At 39.7% G+C, this 17582-nt stretch overlaps 1 protein-coding gene across 3 annotated transcripts in view; it reads right to left on the bottom strand.

Annotated features, from left to right (window-relative positions):
• The window catches only part of RANBP9 (RAN binding protein 9), a 75407-nt gene that overhangs the window by 42287 nt on the left and 15538 nt on the right, over nt 1–17582 (bottom strand). For all 3 annotated transcript variants that reach the window (XM_084796088.1, XM_084796086.1, XM_084796087.1), the window contains exon 2: nt 15590–15701. In XM_084796088.1, the coding sequence (XP_084652214.1) occupies nt 15590–15701 (112 nt within the window). The remainder of the gene's footprint in view (nt 1–15589; nt 15702–17582) is intronic.

The raw sequence follows: 17582 nt of genomic DNA, 5'->3' as shown, positions 1-17582 counted from the left end.
CCAGCAACCACATGGTGACTTACAACCATCTACAATGGTATCTGGTGCCCTCTTCTGGCATGCAAGTGTCCATGCAGATAGGGCACTAATAAATATAACAACAACAACAACAACAACAACAACAATTCATTCTAGATGATGTAACTCAATGGGCAGCAGCATTTACTTACTGACCATTAGTGTGGGGTGAGAGGGCATACATGTATAGGTCAAAGGAAAACTTCACACAACTAGTCCCCTTTAACTAAGTTCAGGGGATCCAACACAAGTTGCCAGTCTTACACAAGTGCTTTTTACCTAGTGACCTATGAACCACCTCATGAAACTAGCAGCACCTTATTTTGTTAATAAGCTGTTTTTATATAAAAGAATTATAATCACAAAAAAAAGAAACAGTGGAGTACCACTTTCTGCCAAGTTCATTTATCTAGTAATTTCCCAGAGTTAAAAAGTATACTGTTAAGTTAAAAATGATTACCATACAAGAAGGTTAAACATTAGTTTACATTTGCGATACATTGAGAAATCATTGGAAGACACAATGTAAAAGCTACCAGAGAGAGCCAGAAGTTTGAGGCCAGCCTTGTCTACAAAGGGAGTCCAGGACAGCCAAGGCTAAACAGAGAAACCCTGTTTCGAAAAACAAAAACAACAAACAGCTAAAAGGGAGAAGAGCACCAACCAACAAGTGATATTTGTTACCTGACATCCACTCTCAACAAGTAACGACAAAATTAATGGCAGGTACAGGTCAAAGTATTGACACTATTAACTGCCAGCCTCAGACTACAATGGCCAAGGAAAGCATGAGAAGAAAGAGGTACCAAGGCATAATAACTAATAATTCACTAACCACAGACTCTTACCAAAAAGTGATTTTAGGGAGTATTTCAGCAGAAATAGATGAATGCATGGGCCAAGACAACCATCAGCAAAGAAAAAGAACAAAATACATCATTAAAATGATATTAAATATTGAGATTTTAAATCTATTATTCAAACAGGAAAATATGATCTGATCTGTCTTCCATCCAAAGAAAAAACAAAGAGCTAAAGAATGGAGCAGAAAAATATAATTGACAATAATCTCCCAAACCTGGAAAGACAAAGAATTGTAGACTCAAAGAAAATAAACTCTTAATTAAGTTAAATACAGAGAAAGACATAAGACTGGGGTGTGGGGGATCACAGTTGTTCTCACTGCAAATGTCCATGGGCATGCACTATTAGTCATCAATAAAATGGAAATTACAAATGCAGTGAGACCCCATTACATAGCACCCAAACAATCACTATTTATGACAGACAAAACCAGCACCACAGAGGCACCACACTGTACCCACCTTATTACCTGAAACTCCACCAGGAGAAACATAGACATATGTCTTCCATTTGACCATGTCATGTGTTAGCAAGCTTACAATTAAGACTAACCATTGTAAAAGTATACCACAATAAAAGGTGGTACACAGATCCAGCTAAAACTATGCTTGTGACAGTTATTAGGGGTTATACTTATCTTGAAAAACATTTTTTAAAAAAAGATGAATCAAAGGATGGACAGGGAAATGAGATTTAAGACAAGCAATTACCATCACTTCTATACTATGATATGAGTTCTTTAAAAGTATCAACTATATGAAATTGCACAATAAAAACCATAGGGCTCAGGCTGACGAGACTGCTCAGTGCTTAGGAGCACTGGATCCTCTTCCTGGGTTCAATGCCCAGCACCCACAACATACAACTGGTCTGTAACTCTAGTACCAGGGGATCCAACACCTTCTGGCCTCTGCAGATATTGCATGCACATTGGAACACAAACCATAACATATAAAAGGAATCATTTTTAAAGGGCTTACAGGAAGGAGGAGGAGGAAGGAGGAGGAAGAAGGAAGAGGAAGAGGACATGCATGCAAAACCTTTGTCATATCTTAAAAAATAACAAAAATAGTAATGTGTTAAATTTATAAAATATAATAAAACAGATACTTTATCTTGAAAACATCCTGATGTTTAGGTAAAAAGCAAGTGTCACAAGGTGTGGTGGTATGAATGAAAATGGGCCTCACAGACTCAAAGTAAGTGGCACTATTAGGAGGTGTGGCCTTGTTGGAGGAACTGTGTCACTGAGAGTGGGCTTTGTGGTTTCAAATGTTCAAGCTAGGCCCAGTGTGTGTGCCTCTCTCCCTGCTGCCTGCTGATGCAGATGATGTAGAACTCTTGGCTCCTTCTCCAGACCATGTCTATCTGCATGCAGCCATGATGATAATAGACTAAACCTCTGAACTATATATGCCAGCCCCAAATAAATGCTTTCCTTTATAAGAGTTGCCATGGTCATGGGGGTCTCCTCACAGCAATAGAAACCCTAAGACAAGGAACTATAGCTTAAGCTACTATGAAGTGATAGGAGGGAAGTTATCTAGCAGAAGGAAGTATGCAAGCACAGGTGCGGCTGGGTTTGGCTCATAACACACAATACCTGTCTGAGGCATTGTGTAGCAGAAAAAACTCAACAAAATAGTAAATCTGTATACATACACAAGCAAAAAAGTTAATATTGTGGCACTACACGTTTATAAAAACTAAGATCAATGTTTCAAGACAGAAAATTTCAAATTATTAATTCTTCAGTATTTTTAACTAAATTATAGTTGTGCCCATCAATGCATACCAGAAATTAACAGGATTAAAGATATATGCCTATTACCTTGGTATCTGTTCTATTTCCCCTCCAGTTACCCTTTGTTATTTTTTGACTACTACTAAATTTAAATTTTTTAATTTAAAAATGTATCTTTCATATATTACATTCTTTTATTACTGTGTTTATCACATTCTGATAATGTAAGATATAACTTAAAAGCCTGTTTATCATCTTTTTTTTTTTTTTTTTGCTATTCTCATCATGTCTCATGCCTTCATGCTGCCACCTCCACACAACTGTTACTGTTTTAAGCAATTAGTGTTATTTAACCTAGTGAGATTAACTGTAGACTTTAACCGAATTATGGAAGCTAGCTATCAGTGGGAAAATGTGCTCGAAGTGCTGAACGGAAAAGAATGAAAACCAATAATTCTATGTCCAGCTAAACTATACTTTTAAAAAGGAGAAATTGAGAAAATCTTAAATAAAATCTGAGAGAATTTGTTGTTAGCATTCTACACTGCAAGGAACAGTAACAGGGGTGAGCAAGGTAGCTCAGTAGGAAAAAATGCTTGGCCACTAGGCTAATGCTTGAGTTCAATCTCTAGAACCCACACAGTGAAGGAAAGAGCCAAATGCCCTAGTGCTGTCCTCTACCTCCATGCCTGTACTGTGGCACCTGTGCACACCCTCATCTTAAACACCCTTTTTTGTGGTGGGGTGGGGTGTCCCTGATTTATTATTGGAAAATATACTATGCCAACAATGTCAGAAACACCACACACACATGAAAAATATTTTAAAGAAATATATAGAAAATTATGTAAATTTTTCTAATTTTTTCTTCTGATTTAAACACAGAGACCTATAAAAATTCTTAAGATTTATAAAGATGTAATTGATATAAAAGTAAAGGGAGAATGTAGAACAAATGTAACTAAAGTGGTACAGGTGGTTTCAGCACTAAGATCTGAAATAGGCCAATGAAAGAAATTAAAAAGACCCTATATAAATGACTGACATCATCAAGAATTAAAAGATTTAACATGAAGATGGCAAACTGACCTGGAGATTTAAAAGTATCCTTACCAAAAACATAGCATGCTTTTTTGATCCTAAAATTCATATGGAAATACATGGTATTTCTAAGAGCCCAACAGAATCTTCAACAAAACTTGAGAATTCATTGTTGGGAGTATGGTTTAATGCTTTGTATTTGTCAATTGCTTCCCCCCCCCCCCCCAAGATTCTAATCGAAGAATGTAATGTACCCAAGTATCGCCATTTAACCTTGCCTGCCTGTTGGATTAATAATTACCTGGGCAGGGCTAAAGGAAGACGGGCAGGGCTAAAGGAAGACAGGCATGGCTAAAGTTCACAGGCTTTTGGGACAGAGAGGTTCTTGGGAAAGGAAGCAGCCAGAGACCACAAGAGGATCTTGGTAAGGAAGGAGGGAAGAGGAAGGAGGCCAGGGCCATGAGGGAGCTGGAGGAGAAACACATGGCCTGCATGGATCGAGGATTTGGCCCAGGGAAAGAATATTAGCATGTACTGGGGATTATGGATGGGAGGGAGTTTAGGGGATTAATAATCTGCCTTGTGCCAGGTGAACCAAGGCCATTTTAAAATATACCAGGTGTCTGTTTTTATTGATAGCAGGTTAGAAAATACCACTGTAGTAACTATAGTCTAATTATTAGGTTATACCGTTAAATTAACAGCAACAATTCACACTTCTCAGTTTCAAAATATACTACAAAATTCAGTAGTCAAGAAGAAACACTCAGCCAGGCAGTGGCGGCTCACACCTTTAATCCCAGCACTTGGGAGGCAGAGGCAGGTGGGCCTCTGAGTTCGAGGCCAGCCTGGTCTACAAAGTGAGTTCCAGGACAGCCAGAGCTGTTACACAGAGAAACTCTGTCATAAAAAAACAAAACAACAACAACTCCTATATTTCAACCTAAGAGATTACAGTAGAATTCAGAGTCAAGAAATTAGCATCTAATCTATATTAAGATTTTTGCTTTAGCCGGGCGGTGGTGGCACTCGCCTTTAATCCCAGCACTCAGGAGGCAGAAGCAGATGGATCTCTGAGAGTCTGAGGCCAGTCTGGTCTACAAACCAAGTCCAGGACAGTCAAGGCTACACAGAGAAACCCTGTCTTGAGAAACAAAAAAACAACAAAAAAAAGGTTTTTGCTTTGTTTGTTTGTTTTCTCCTGCTTGTCTTTGGTTTTGCTAAGACAAGATCACATGAATTGCAGGCTAGCCCCGTCTCCATATATGGCTGAAGCTGTTTCTGATCCTCCTGTGTCCACCTCCTAAGTTCTGGGATTGTAGGTGGGCGCCACTAGCAAAAGGAAGAAGTTAGTTCAACGGGGGGTGGGGGGGGGAACGATCTCTTAAACAAATGGTGCCTGAACAACTGATATGCATGCAGATAAAAATCAACTCAAATGAAGTAGAAAAATAAATGAGGAACTAGAACGCTAAAAACGCTCAAACACTGAAGTAATAAGCCTTTGGGGCTTTGTCTTAGACAATGATCTCTTAGATTTAACTTCCAAAGCAGGAACAACATAAGAGGGAAAAAGACTCGTAAGAGTGAACTTTTTTGTGTGCTGTTAACCCGACTCCTACAAAAAAAACCTTAAAGACACCAGCACACAGAAATGCACACCTAGATTTCAACAAGAAGTCACATAAAGATCAAGAGAAGTATAGTCTGAAGAGCAAGCCAAGTATCAAAACCAACTAAGATATGACAGACTCTGACAGCAAAACAGCTGATTAATGTGTTAAGCATCACAAGGAGATATTAAACTCAATACTAGACATCAAAAATACCCCAAAATGTGTCTTTTGAGATCTCAGTAGAGAGCAGAACCAAGGGAAGAATTTATGTGCACGAAGATGGTCACGGAGACATTCCAAACTGAAATGCCATGGGAAAAACTACTTCTAAAAATAAATAAAAGTAGAGACTGATACAAAACGCTAGTGTACAATATTTACACAGCACAAGACCAGGGGCTGCCAAAAGTCCACTGCCCACAGCTAGAGAACGCAGCCTAAGAAACACCCCACTGGGACCTCCTTCAGTGTGGCTAGGATCGTAAGAATTTCCTTCAGAATGAGTCAGTACAAAGCCAAGTTGGGTTACTGAAAGATAAACAGTAGGAGACATTGTACTTTTTAGACTAAAGCAGTGACTTGTGAGAGTTGTCTAAATAAGCACACCTACTTCACACAGGACTTGGTAGCTTTTCAAAAGTTAACACTGCTTAAAGGTAGGTTCACAGTTTTAAAAGAATGAGCTGTTACTTCTTTCTCACTGGACCAAAACAGAGTCCTAAGAAACAAGCCCACAGCAATACAGCAAACTCATCTTCAGCAAAAGCGCACAGGTGGGGAAAGGCGTGTCTTTCCTGAGACTGTGGTTGGATTCTGACATCAATTTGTGAACAGCGGAGTACAGACGTGGATTTGACAAGAGTGGTGGTTTGAAGGAGATAATATCCTTAGTCCTGGGCATCTGAACTTGGTGGCGCTGTCTGGGGCAGGCTCAGGGAGAATTATGCCACTGGAAAGCAGCTTTGAGAGTTTAAAGAATCACACCATTTCTAGTTTGCCCTCTCTGCTTCATGCTTGTGGTTCAAGACGGAAGCGCTCGACTTCCTGCTCTTTACGGCTTCAGCAGTTCTCCACCCATTTTTTTGTTCCGTTTGTTTCTTGAGACAGGGCTGTGCTGTGTAGCCCCAGCTAGGCCTGGAACTTACTACATAGATCAGGCTGATCTCAAACTCACAGAGATTCACCTGCCTTCGCCTCTCAAGTGCTAGGACTAAAGTGTGCCAGCATACCTGACAGACAGACAGACAGAACACGACAGTATGCTCATGTAGAGGTTAGAGTATGACCTGTGGGAGTTGGTTTTCCTTCCAACAAGCAGGTCTTGGAGATTGACCTCGGATCGTCAAGTTGGCAGCAAACACCTTCACCAACTGAGCCAATCTTTACCCATCAGCAGCTTTCTTTACCAACTTGCTGTTCCACTGAGCCACAAGCACTAATCCTCAATGATTTTAAAATATTTCAACCAACCATCAAATAACCATTAAAAGCATAAAGATCAAGGGCAGATTGCCCATTTCTCAAGTTTTTGCCCAGCAAATACACAAACACAGTATAAGATAAATATACTGCTTTGTGAAAAAGAAAAGGCGGTGGAGCTGGGCGGGGGTGGCGCTCGCCTTTAATCCCGGCCCTGGGAGGCAGAGGCAGGTGGATTCCTGTGAGTTTGAGGTCTACAATGCAAGTCCAGGACAGCCAAAGGCTACACAGAGAAACCCTGTCTCAAAAAAACAAAAAAGGGGGTGGGAGTGGAAAGTTCACTTCAAGTAATATAACAAAATGCAAATCGTGAATCATGATGTCATATAATGTTGAAAGTTATAAAGTTTCTCTTTTGTGACCCAAATACACCTTAAACCTATTTCTCACTACTGTTGAAATGAGCCTGAATAGACAAAAAACAGGGTAAAACACAATGTCAGCACACTTTGAGTTCAACAGTAGTTTGGGTTTTTAAAATGCATTTATGTTGGACACAGTATGAAGCCTTAGGCTCAATCACATTGTCACCACAATAACAAATATTTATGTTCTTTTCTGTCTCAAAAGATGTTGCTTTCCTCCTTTGAATTAAGAATGTTGATACCTTGTAACTGGGGGGAAACAGCAGTTGTTATGTATAAAATTACTGACAGGGCCAGAACTGAATTGAGATTTCGAGTGTACTGAAGATAAGCAGCTGGAGAGCATGTAAGGACGCCGCTGCTCTCTACCTCCAGGTCGCTTCTCACACAGTAACTAAGCTCTTGTTAAAGAACTCATCTTGCTCTCCAACAAAAAAATGCAGCTTCCACTTTCCTTCTTTAATGCTTTCAAAATGCAAGTAAGGAAAAGCAATCTAGAGATTCCCAATCAAAGTCCTAACACCATTTGCCACAAAAACAGACGTTGTCATCTTGAAATTGACTTGGAAGCATAAACAAGCTCAGACAGCCAAAGTAATCCTCAGCAAAGAGAGAAATGCCAGAGGTATCAACTAACATGCCTGATTTCAAGTTATATAGGTATTGTTAACACAGGTTGGTACTAGCACAAAAGCGGACAAGTGAGCCAATGTAGCAGAACAGAAGAGCAGATGCAAACCTATGCGGCCACTGTCCTCTGGCTTCTAACAAGGATGCCAAAACTTTAATTTTTTTTCTCCTCACTTTGTAGACCAGGCTGGCCTGGAACTCACAGATCTGCCTGCCTTTGACTCCCTGAGTGCTGGGATTACAGGTGTATGCCACCACACCTGGCTTATCTTTATCTTTTAAAAATTCCATTTATTTACATGTATGCGCATTTATGTGGGTATAAAACTGCCTCTGTATATGTGTAGAGACCAGAACACAGCCTATAGCAGTAGGTTCTTCTTTTACCAAGAGCGACCTAGTGCTTGAACTCACATTAGTCTTAAAGAACCTTACCACTGAGCCACCTCACTAGCTCTACTTCTTTTAATTTTAGGGCCAGGTGTGGTGGTACATACTTTTAATTCAGCACTTGGAAGGCAGAGACAGGCAGATCTTTGTGTTCAAGGCCATCCTGGTCCACATAGCCAGTTCTAGCCCAGCTAGGGCTACATGAAAACCCTATTAAAAACAAACACATACAATCTCCCCCGCCCCATGCAAAAAAAAAAAAAAAAACTCCCAAACTCAAATAATTTATTTAATTAGCACAGAAAATACTGTTTCTTTATTGCCATTTTCATACCTAGTTGACTGATGTCCCTCCTTCATAGCTTTCTGCCCCAGCCCCACCCTCTATTTCCAGCAGCCCCCTTTTACTTTTGTATCTTCTGTGTTTGTTTTACTACTCTTCCTGCTCCTCTCCTATGAAGTTTCTTTTTATGTCTCTCATGGGCCTCTTTCTGGTTTCCTGGCTTCTATAATACTCCTGAATAAGTGCACATATATGGAAATTAAAAATAGGGTCTATATATGAAAGAGAACACGTAGTGTTTGTCTTTCTGTGCCAGAATTACTTGTTTAATGCAAATTTTCAGTTCCGTCCATCTTCCTTGTTTAAATCAAATTCCATTGCCTATTTGTACCATATTTGGTAAAAGAAAAAAAAAAGTCTGTTCATCTCTTGCAGGACATTTAGGCTGAGTCCGTTTCCTGGCTATTGTGTATGTGGTAGCAATAACCATGGATGTGCAAGTGTCTCTGAGGTGTTTTGAAAACCTTTGGGTATAAGCTGTATTGTGGATTGCTGTGAGTTCAAGGCGCCCTGAACTACAAAATGAGCCTAGGACAGCCAAGGCTAACACAGAGAGACCCTGTCTCGGGGTGGGGGGTGGGGGTTGAGGGGGTGGGGGGTGGGGGGTGAGGGAATGGGGGCAACCAACAAGAAAACAATCCAATCAAAGCATGGCCACAGAACTGAATAGAATTCTCAAAAGAAGAACTGGCCTCCATCATTTGGAAACTCTGACTATTGAGATTCCATTTCACCCCAATCAGAATGGCTATCATCAAGAAAACAAATGCTCGCATGGATACTGGGAAAAGATAACACTTACTCATTGTTGATGACAGTGTGAACTAGTGCAGTAACCATGGAAATCACTGTGGAGCACTGTCTAAAGAGCTAAAAGTAGACGCAGGCATACCTTTAATCCCAGCACTCAGGAAGCAGAGGCAGGCGGATCTCTGTGAGTTCCAGGCCAGCCTGGTCTACAAAGAGTCCAGGAGAGCCAAGGCTACACAGAAACCAATCAATTTACACATTCCCCCAGCAGTAATCTCAACTGAGACTGTTATTCCAGCTTACCACAATCTCATTCTGTATCACACACACAATTCAGCCTTCTTCCCTTACCAACTGAGTACACAGCCAGTACACACACGTGTACACACACACACACAAAAATAAAAAAATCATGGTTTCACTTTTTTTTTTTCCGTTTTGAGGCAGGGTCTCACTATATAGTTCTGGCTGGCCAGGAACTCCTTATGTAGAGGAGGCCTAGCCTTGAACTCACAGATTCTTCAGCCTCTGCCTTCTCCAAGGCAAAGGAGAGCACCACAATACACAGTTCATATTCATGAGCGCCTCATCTATAGTGGTGTGTGAAGGTGGCTGAAGGACAGGGAGGCCACAGCCCAACGTTCACCTGTTTCCTGCTCTGCAGTGTTAAATGTTACCGCGTCTGTCCTGATCACCACCGCCTTCCAACAGCTGGTCACTTCATCATGTGTATTACTAGTATTTTATAATAGATTATTTATTACATTTCTATTTCTCCTCTTTCCTATAAATTTCTAAGCAGTAGGGAGCCTATTTCAACAATGTCTACAGCCTTTTCCTCATTCTTGTCAAACCCTATTAGTCTTAATAATTCCCCAGTTTGTGGGGTATACGGGTAATCAGCACATGAGAGTTCTTCCTGCCTTTCAATCGGTACCACAATCTACTCCTAGGACCCACTCTTCTAGCTCCTTGCACAACGCCATTACACATGGTGCTCTTCCCTATCCCCAGCTGCCTTTGCTGAATATGGATGCCTTCTCACTTTCCTACTAAAATTAACCAAGGTTTGCTATTATCTATAGTGTTTACAATTGCCGTCAAGGCTCTCTCATATCCAAGTCCACACTCACTTCTGTCAGTTTCCATTAAAATCCCCGAAAGCCCCAGTAACACTGAGCCGTAAAGCCTCTGCCAAAGACCACACAGGTTCCTTCTCTTCCAGGAACTACCTTAGTCACATACCACCTACTTTCCCCAACAAAGCCTCTCAAATCGTACTAACCTCCAAGAACTAGCATATACTCTATTTCCTTGATACCTGTGTTTCCTTGAGCCAGAACTACTCCTCAGTTTTCTCATCTATGATCTCAATCTCCATTCAATACAGACAACTTTAATCTAGAGCTTTTTGCATAACAACTGCTCTGCCCTACCCGACTGTACTTTTCAAATACTAAGCTGGATAGATTTCTATGGTCTCTAACTGCATGTCAGAAAGCCCACTAGGAAGTGTAAATAAGACAACCTTGAAAAAAGTAACACTGCTTAGACTCGCCTAACTTCTAACCTTGCAGAACACCCAACAAACATATGTAGCTGATAGCATGCTGCTTGCTTCTATTACTTTCTCTGTGCTTACCACATGTCCCTCTGTGAGCATTCATTTGTTGACAACCAGCTGAAACTAGAAGGTGCCTTTCTAATTTCTGAATGTGGGTTTGTGTACTTGAGTCAATGCCTGAGAAGGCCAGCGGAGGTGCTGAAACCCATGAACTGGAGATATACAGCAGTTGTGAGCCACCTGACACGTGTGCTGGGGTTGGAGTCGGGTCCTCTGTAAAAACCGTGCATGCTCTTAACTGCTGAGCTGTCTCTCCAGTCCTAGCTCCTCCTTCTCCCCCTCCTCTTCTTTTTAAATAATCTTCTCAAAGCTAGATAGAAAACTTTATTTTCTGCTCTACATTTAAAAAAAAAGCTGGGTATGGTGGCGCATGTCTTTATTCTCAGCACTCTGGAGGTAGAGGCAGGAGGATCTCTGTGAGTTTGAGGCCAACCTGGTCTACAGAGTGAGTTACAGGATAGCCAGGGCTACACAGAGAAATCTATTAAATACACACACACACACACACACACACACTCACACACACTCACACTCACTCTCTCACTCACTCACTCACTCACTCACTCACTTTGGGGGTATATTATTACCAGCAGAAAAATTGATGAATAGAACACAGACTGAAAAACTTGCCAATTCTCCCAGAAACGCTGTCAAACAGTGGTATCAATATTTTGTTTGAAGAGTTAAAAATATCATATGCATAAATTATAGCTAAAAATTTTTCAAATAAAATGTTATTATCTCTCGCATTTTGAATTAATGGTTTCTCTACTACCTCTGTGTCTATTAGCATGCATAATTTAAAACTTGAATGAAATTCCTGAGCTGAAATTACATTCATAAGATAAAATCATTTTTAGAAATTTCTCACCAGTCACTGATCAATCATAAATACACAAAGATATACCCCTTAATGTCTCCTAAAAATATGGTCATGTACAGAATACAACTAGTCTTTTGCTATGAAATGTGTTTAAGACATATTTTTAAATAAAATTAAATAAAAACTGACAGATAATTTGCCCTTTTAAATTATGCTACTTTATGAATATACATAAAAAATTATGCACAGTCTAAATGAAAAGCTAACTCAGAAAATAAAATGTATTATTTTTTTACAATAAAACAAATTCCTTTAACCAGGTGTGGTGGCACACACCTTTAATCCCAGCACTTGGATCTCTGAGTTTAAGGCCAGCCTGGTCTACAAAGCGAGTCTAAGACAGCCAGGACTACAAGAGAAACCCTGTCTCAAAAAAACAAAAAACAAAAAACAAAAACCCCAAACAAACCCCCCAAACAACAACAACAAATTTCCTTTAAACCTTATTTCTACACAGGAAAATAAAAATGTACCATCATGGTCATGTTCCTATTTCTCCTCAGTGCCCTAGAAGATGCACAGGGCAGACTCAGGGCAGCATTTTCACACACGCAACACTTCAGCACCAGATCCTTCTGTTCTTTTTCACTGTCCAAAGAGGCAGCCACACTAAACTTCTGACATTTCATGAGAAAACTAAGACCCTGGTATCAAATTTTACCTGTCCCATTTTTAAATAAACACAGTCTAAAGAAAATTCTATTTAAAGTGAAATAAACAAACAGATGGGCACACATCTGTCCAGGAAAACTGCAGGGGTATGTGAACTGGTTTGTTCACCCCTGCCATCAGATGCTGCAGCAGGGTTACAGCTAAAATGCATATGGCTAGGTTGAAGATGTCACACTTAAGAGGCTGCTTAGGTATATGATTCAGTTTCTAAGCCATTTTATAAATGGCAGAAGTAGACACAGAAAACCATTCATTTCTTCACACACTTGAATGCTAGCTTTGAAATATTCCCTACCCTTAAGTCAGTAGTACGCAGACAATTACAAGGGTATGTGCATCATCATGAGGCTGATAAAAATGTCAATTATTTTAGAGAAGAGGCAATGATACACACGCAAAGAAACCCCAAACCTAGGACTTAAAAACTGATTAGTTAGCCGGGCGTGGTAGCACGCCTTTAATCCCAGCACTCGGGAGGCAGAGGCAGGCGGATTGCTGTGAGTTCAAGGCCAGCCTGGAATACAAAGTGAGTCCAGGACAGGCAAGGCTACACAGAGAAACCCTGTCTCAAAAAACAAAAAAACAAAACAAAATTTAAAAAAACCTGATTAGTTGAACTGGCAAAGAGGAAGTGAGAACAGGAAACTAACTCTAAAGGGAAAGGAAAGGGCAGCTATAAAGAACTAGAAACCTAAGCCCACATGTGCAACCAGAGTGACAAGAAAGCACCTTATAGATGAAGGGCAGGTAAGAATTAAGAATCAGCCATTTGGAAAAGCCAGACATCATGGCAAGACAAACAAACAAAAACCATGAGAATAGGGAGAATAAGGACAAAGTAATAATGCCACAGTAGTTTGTATACTTCACCAAATAATTGTTAAAGAGATATAAAAAACAAAAAAGCAAACACCGTGACAATACAACAAAGAGGCAGATCAAAGAGAAACACTCATGAACTGTGTGAACACAAAGGCAAATTAGTGGCAGCTACTTTGCAAAACCTATCTCATAGTTCCTTATAGAGCTAAAAATAAGTTTTAACTACAATTTGGCAATCTTGTTCCTGGGTATTTACCCAAATGAAATGAAAACTTGCATTTACAAAAAGAACTTGCACATATAAATGTTGATAATGATTATATTTGTGACTGTGGAAACCCACCCTTCAATTGGGGAGTGGGCTAGTACTGATTTGATCATTCATACCCTCAGCAATAAAAATGGCTGTTCTCCAAAAAATGCAACAGCAAGGATGAATCTTGAATTCATTACAGGTTATGCAGAGCAGATGCTGGTAGAATTAGAAGGCTACATATTATGATTTCATTTATATGCCATTCTAGAAATAGCAAAGGTACAGGCAGGAAACCCATCAGTGGTCGCCAGAATGGAAATGGGAAAGGACCGTTCACCACGGGCCCATTAGTTATAGTAGTCATGATGTACATATTTGTAAAAACTCACAGAACTCCACATCAAAAGGGATCAATTTTACTATGTGCAAAATACATACAATTTTAAACATGAAAGAAAAGGAGGATGATAAATCTTGGCTACAAACAGATGAGAATGAAAAATTATATAGCCTGGTCACATCATTAATGACTCTAGTAAAAAGTTTCATATTTTAGTGCAAAGCATATGTTCCAAATGATTTTAAGGAAGAGACGGGGCCAAGACAGGTCTGTCTGAGAAAGACACTGTGAACAGTTACAAACAGGGAACACCTACACTACAAGACCCAACTCAGATGCAGTAGAGACACCAAGAGAAAGGTAAGATTAGAAACCCTCCAGTTTATACCAATAGTGAAAGCACTGAAGGAACTGACTGGTTTTGAGGAGAACATTTCAAACACGTTAAATTTAATGGTTGTGGAACCATCAATTGCAAACATCTTGGTAGATGTATCTGACAGGAGCTCAAGGGAATAAATAAATGAGAAAACATTAGGTTTAAGGCTCAGGGTATTTGTAGCCATGAAAATAAAAGGTTGAAATACTTCATAGATGGGATGCATGGAGTGAAAGCGACAGATCCCTGGGAATCATCACTGAGTAATGCCAGTATTATGGAGCAGAATAAATAGAAGTGGAATACACAACTATAGAGTTAGGTTTTCTCTTGGGAATTTCTGGTTTTATTTTCAGTTTGATCACCTTGGCAAAACAGGCAGTTAAAAACCTGTTGATGTAGCCCAGGCTATCCACTTCTACTTTTGGTATGGCTGGCTTTGAGTATATCCAGCAAAGTGAAGAGTTATGTATTGGACACTTTAAACACAGAAAGATCACCAGGAGAGACTCATATGCAGGTCAACTTACTTGAAGAATCCAATATCGTGGTAGCAGGACAAATGACCCTATGTCGTTTAAAGGATCCTCTAATATCCCAATGAAGCATCAGAAAATAATATGACTTCAGATAAATTAGTTCTAGGAATATTCACCACAATCCCCATGGACCATTCTCAAAATGCCTACACCTTTACCAAAGTTTTACTTCTGAAAATTCTGGTTAAGAATGTTTTAGCTGTTGGGCGCAGTGGCATGTGCTTTAATTCCAGCACTCAGGAGACAGAGATATACGGATCTCTGTGAGTTCAGGGCCATCCTGGTCTACAAATCAAGTCCAAGACAGCCAAGACTACACTGAGAAAGCCTGTCTCAGGGGGAAAAAAAATAAAAAAGAATATTTTGGTAAAGACCCAATGTATATTTTAATAGTCCCATAAGTGATTTTGATGTTCACACATATTATACACATCAATTCTAAGATTAAGCAATAAACCAAAGTTGGTTCCACAATCAACCGGAGTTTTCACTCTGAAGCTTCCCTACCACACACTAACCTCCAAGGAAGCTCTGGCTTTGGCTAAGCAAGTTTTAGAATTCAGAAAACATGAGTCACTCTATTGCTTAAACCTCAACACTCAGTTTTAATAATGATCCTGCCAGAAAGACTGTTAAAATCATGGGCTCAAACTTTAGTTCAACTAGTACTTAACCAGAACCAATCTGCTGTACTATAATATTTAGAATCTATTTTTCCAAACCCAAGATTTTTAAGATTACAATTTTCCAATTATATCATATACATTTATGAATCATTTAAAATATAATTATCCAAGAATAGAAAATGGTATGCCAACCAAAATTTATACTTACCCATCTCTTCCCTTACTGACAATTTTTACTTCAAAATAATAAATCCCACAGGCTGCTGGTATCGGATGCGTAGCTCGAACAGATGCTGCATCTTTGGGAGTTTTACCATGACCTACATGAGAAACAAGAACAGCAAAGGACAGATAAGATTTTCAAGTGAAAATCTTAAAACAATTCAAGAAAATAAGGCACTTGGATGAAATTTAATTTCTGTTCTCATCATAGCAAGTAACTAAAGATATAATAAACCATTTACCATTACAATGAATTCAATATGCAAAACAACTGAAGGTGGCCAAAGAACTCTTCACACTATCACTGGTTGTATTAAGAATTCAAACTCTGGCCAGGCAGTGGTGGCACACACCTTTAATCTCAGCACTAGGGAGGCGGAGGCAGAGGCAGATGGATCACTTTGAATTCAAGGCCAGCCTGGTCTACAAAGTGAGTCCAGGACAGGCAAGGCTAACACAGAGAAACCCTATCCCGAAAAACCAAAAACCAAAAGTGAAATAAACTACATTAATAGGTAGAGCTCATTAAGAATTTATAATTCCGTTTTTGATATATCCTTATCATTTCTGAATAAAGACTGATCCACAATTCTTGAGTCAAAAGCAGTCTATTGAAAAGTATAGCTCCGTACTTTCTTAAGAGATGGAATAACACAATGCTCTGTTAAGGTTATCCGTTAAGGTGCATCTGATGAGTAAGGCTTTTCAACTTTTTAAACTTACTATCCCTCAACTCTAATCCCAAAGGATTCCATCAAATTACTTTACTTTATTTACCAATTACTAACTTAACTCCTTCCTCAAGATTTAAATTATCCTGAATGTACTGTGAACAAAAATGAGCACAAACACACAAATGTCTGAATATCACCAAGGAAGCAGGTAGAGGAGCATGGGCAGTGAAGAGCACACACTCGCTCTTGTAGAAGACACAAGGACTCGAATGCAGACACCTACACACGACACATACATATATACCTAACTAAAAAACAAAACACAAAATAAAAAAGAAAAACTACAGAAGAATAGACAGACCTTGGCAATAGCCCATGAGAAATACTCAGAATGTGAGTCAAATCTGCACCTTCCTCAGAAGGACTGTTGCAGAAATATTCTCCACCACTGTTCAAGTTTCTTGGTAGATATGTGTCACTCAGTACAACACTGTCATTTACCATCATCCTTCATAGATTAAGAGTTCACCATGGTTGCTCTAAAACTGAATACAGTTTTCAAGTAAAAAATTATATCTTATGACATACAATACACACACATATCTCAGCATCCACTTTACCAAATTACTAACAAAACATCTTATTGTTTAAAGTTATGTTTATAACTGCAATGCCAAATAGGGCATGTTCACTGGCCCAAGAGAAACTAAATGAATGTAGGGGTGTCAGTTCAGCTACTCCTTCTTATACCCTGGCGTGGGACTCTGCTGGATAAGGCTGAAGTCTGACTTCTCCTGCTAGCCATTTGTGACTGGTCTATGTTGACGGACTCCCTTTTCTCAGGCAGGGACTATCACTCCACCTAATCTGGTAACCCCAGATTTTGCAAGGAGTGTCACATAGCTCTCAAGGAAGATTATAGGCCCAACCCTTTCCTGACAAGGAACTTTTTCAAGCTCAGGGAATTCCAAGAAGCCCCCAACCCTATGCTGAGATCCTAACCTCCAGCAAATGACCTTTAATTGTACATAGAAATCATCCCCTCACACACAGGATAATTAAGTACTGTTTTCTCCTTGTGATAGACAGCCCCCCACTTTCCCACGTTACTACAGCACTACATGTAGATTAAGTATTATGGTACTCTTAGCCCTAGCAGACTAGTTCCTCCCCACTGCCCAAGGTTTATAAATAAAGACTGGCTGGCTGGCTGGCTTGGCTGGGGGGTGCTCTCTTACTTCACTATGATTGTCTGAGACTCCATTTATTGGGGGTATGGGGGAAACCACTGCTGGTGCCCAGTGG

This window comes from Acomys minous, assembly GCF_964271855.1.
Source record: "Acomys minous genome assembly, chromosome: 9".
Classification (NCBI taxonomy): domain Eukaryota; kingdom Metazoa; phylum Chordata; class Mammalia; order Rodentia; family Muridae; genus Acomys; species Acomys minous.
This window is presented reverse-complemented; position numbering and strand designations above follow the sequence as displayed.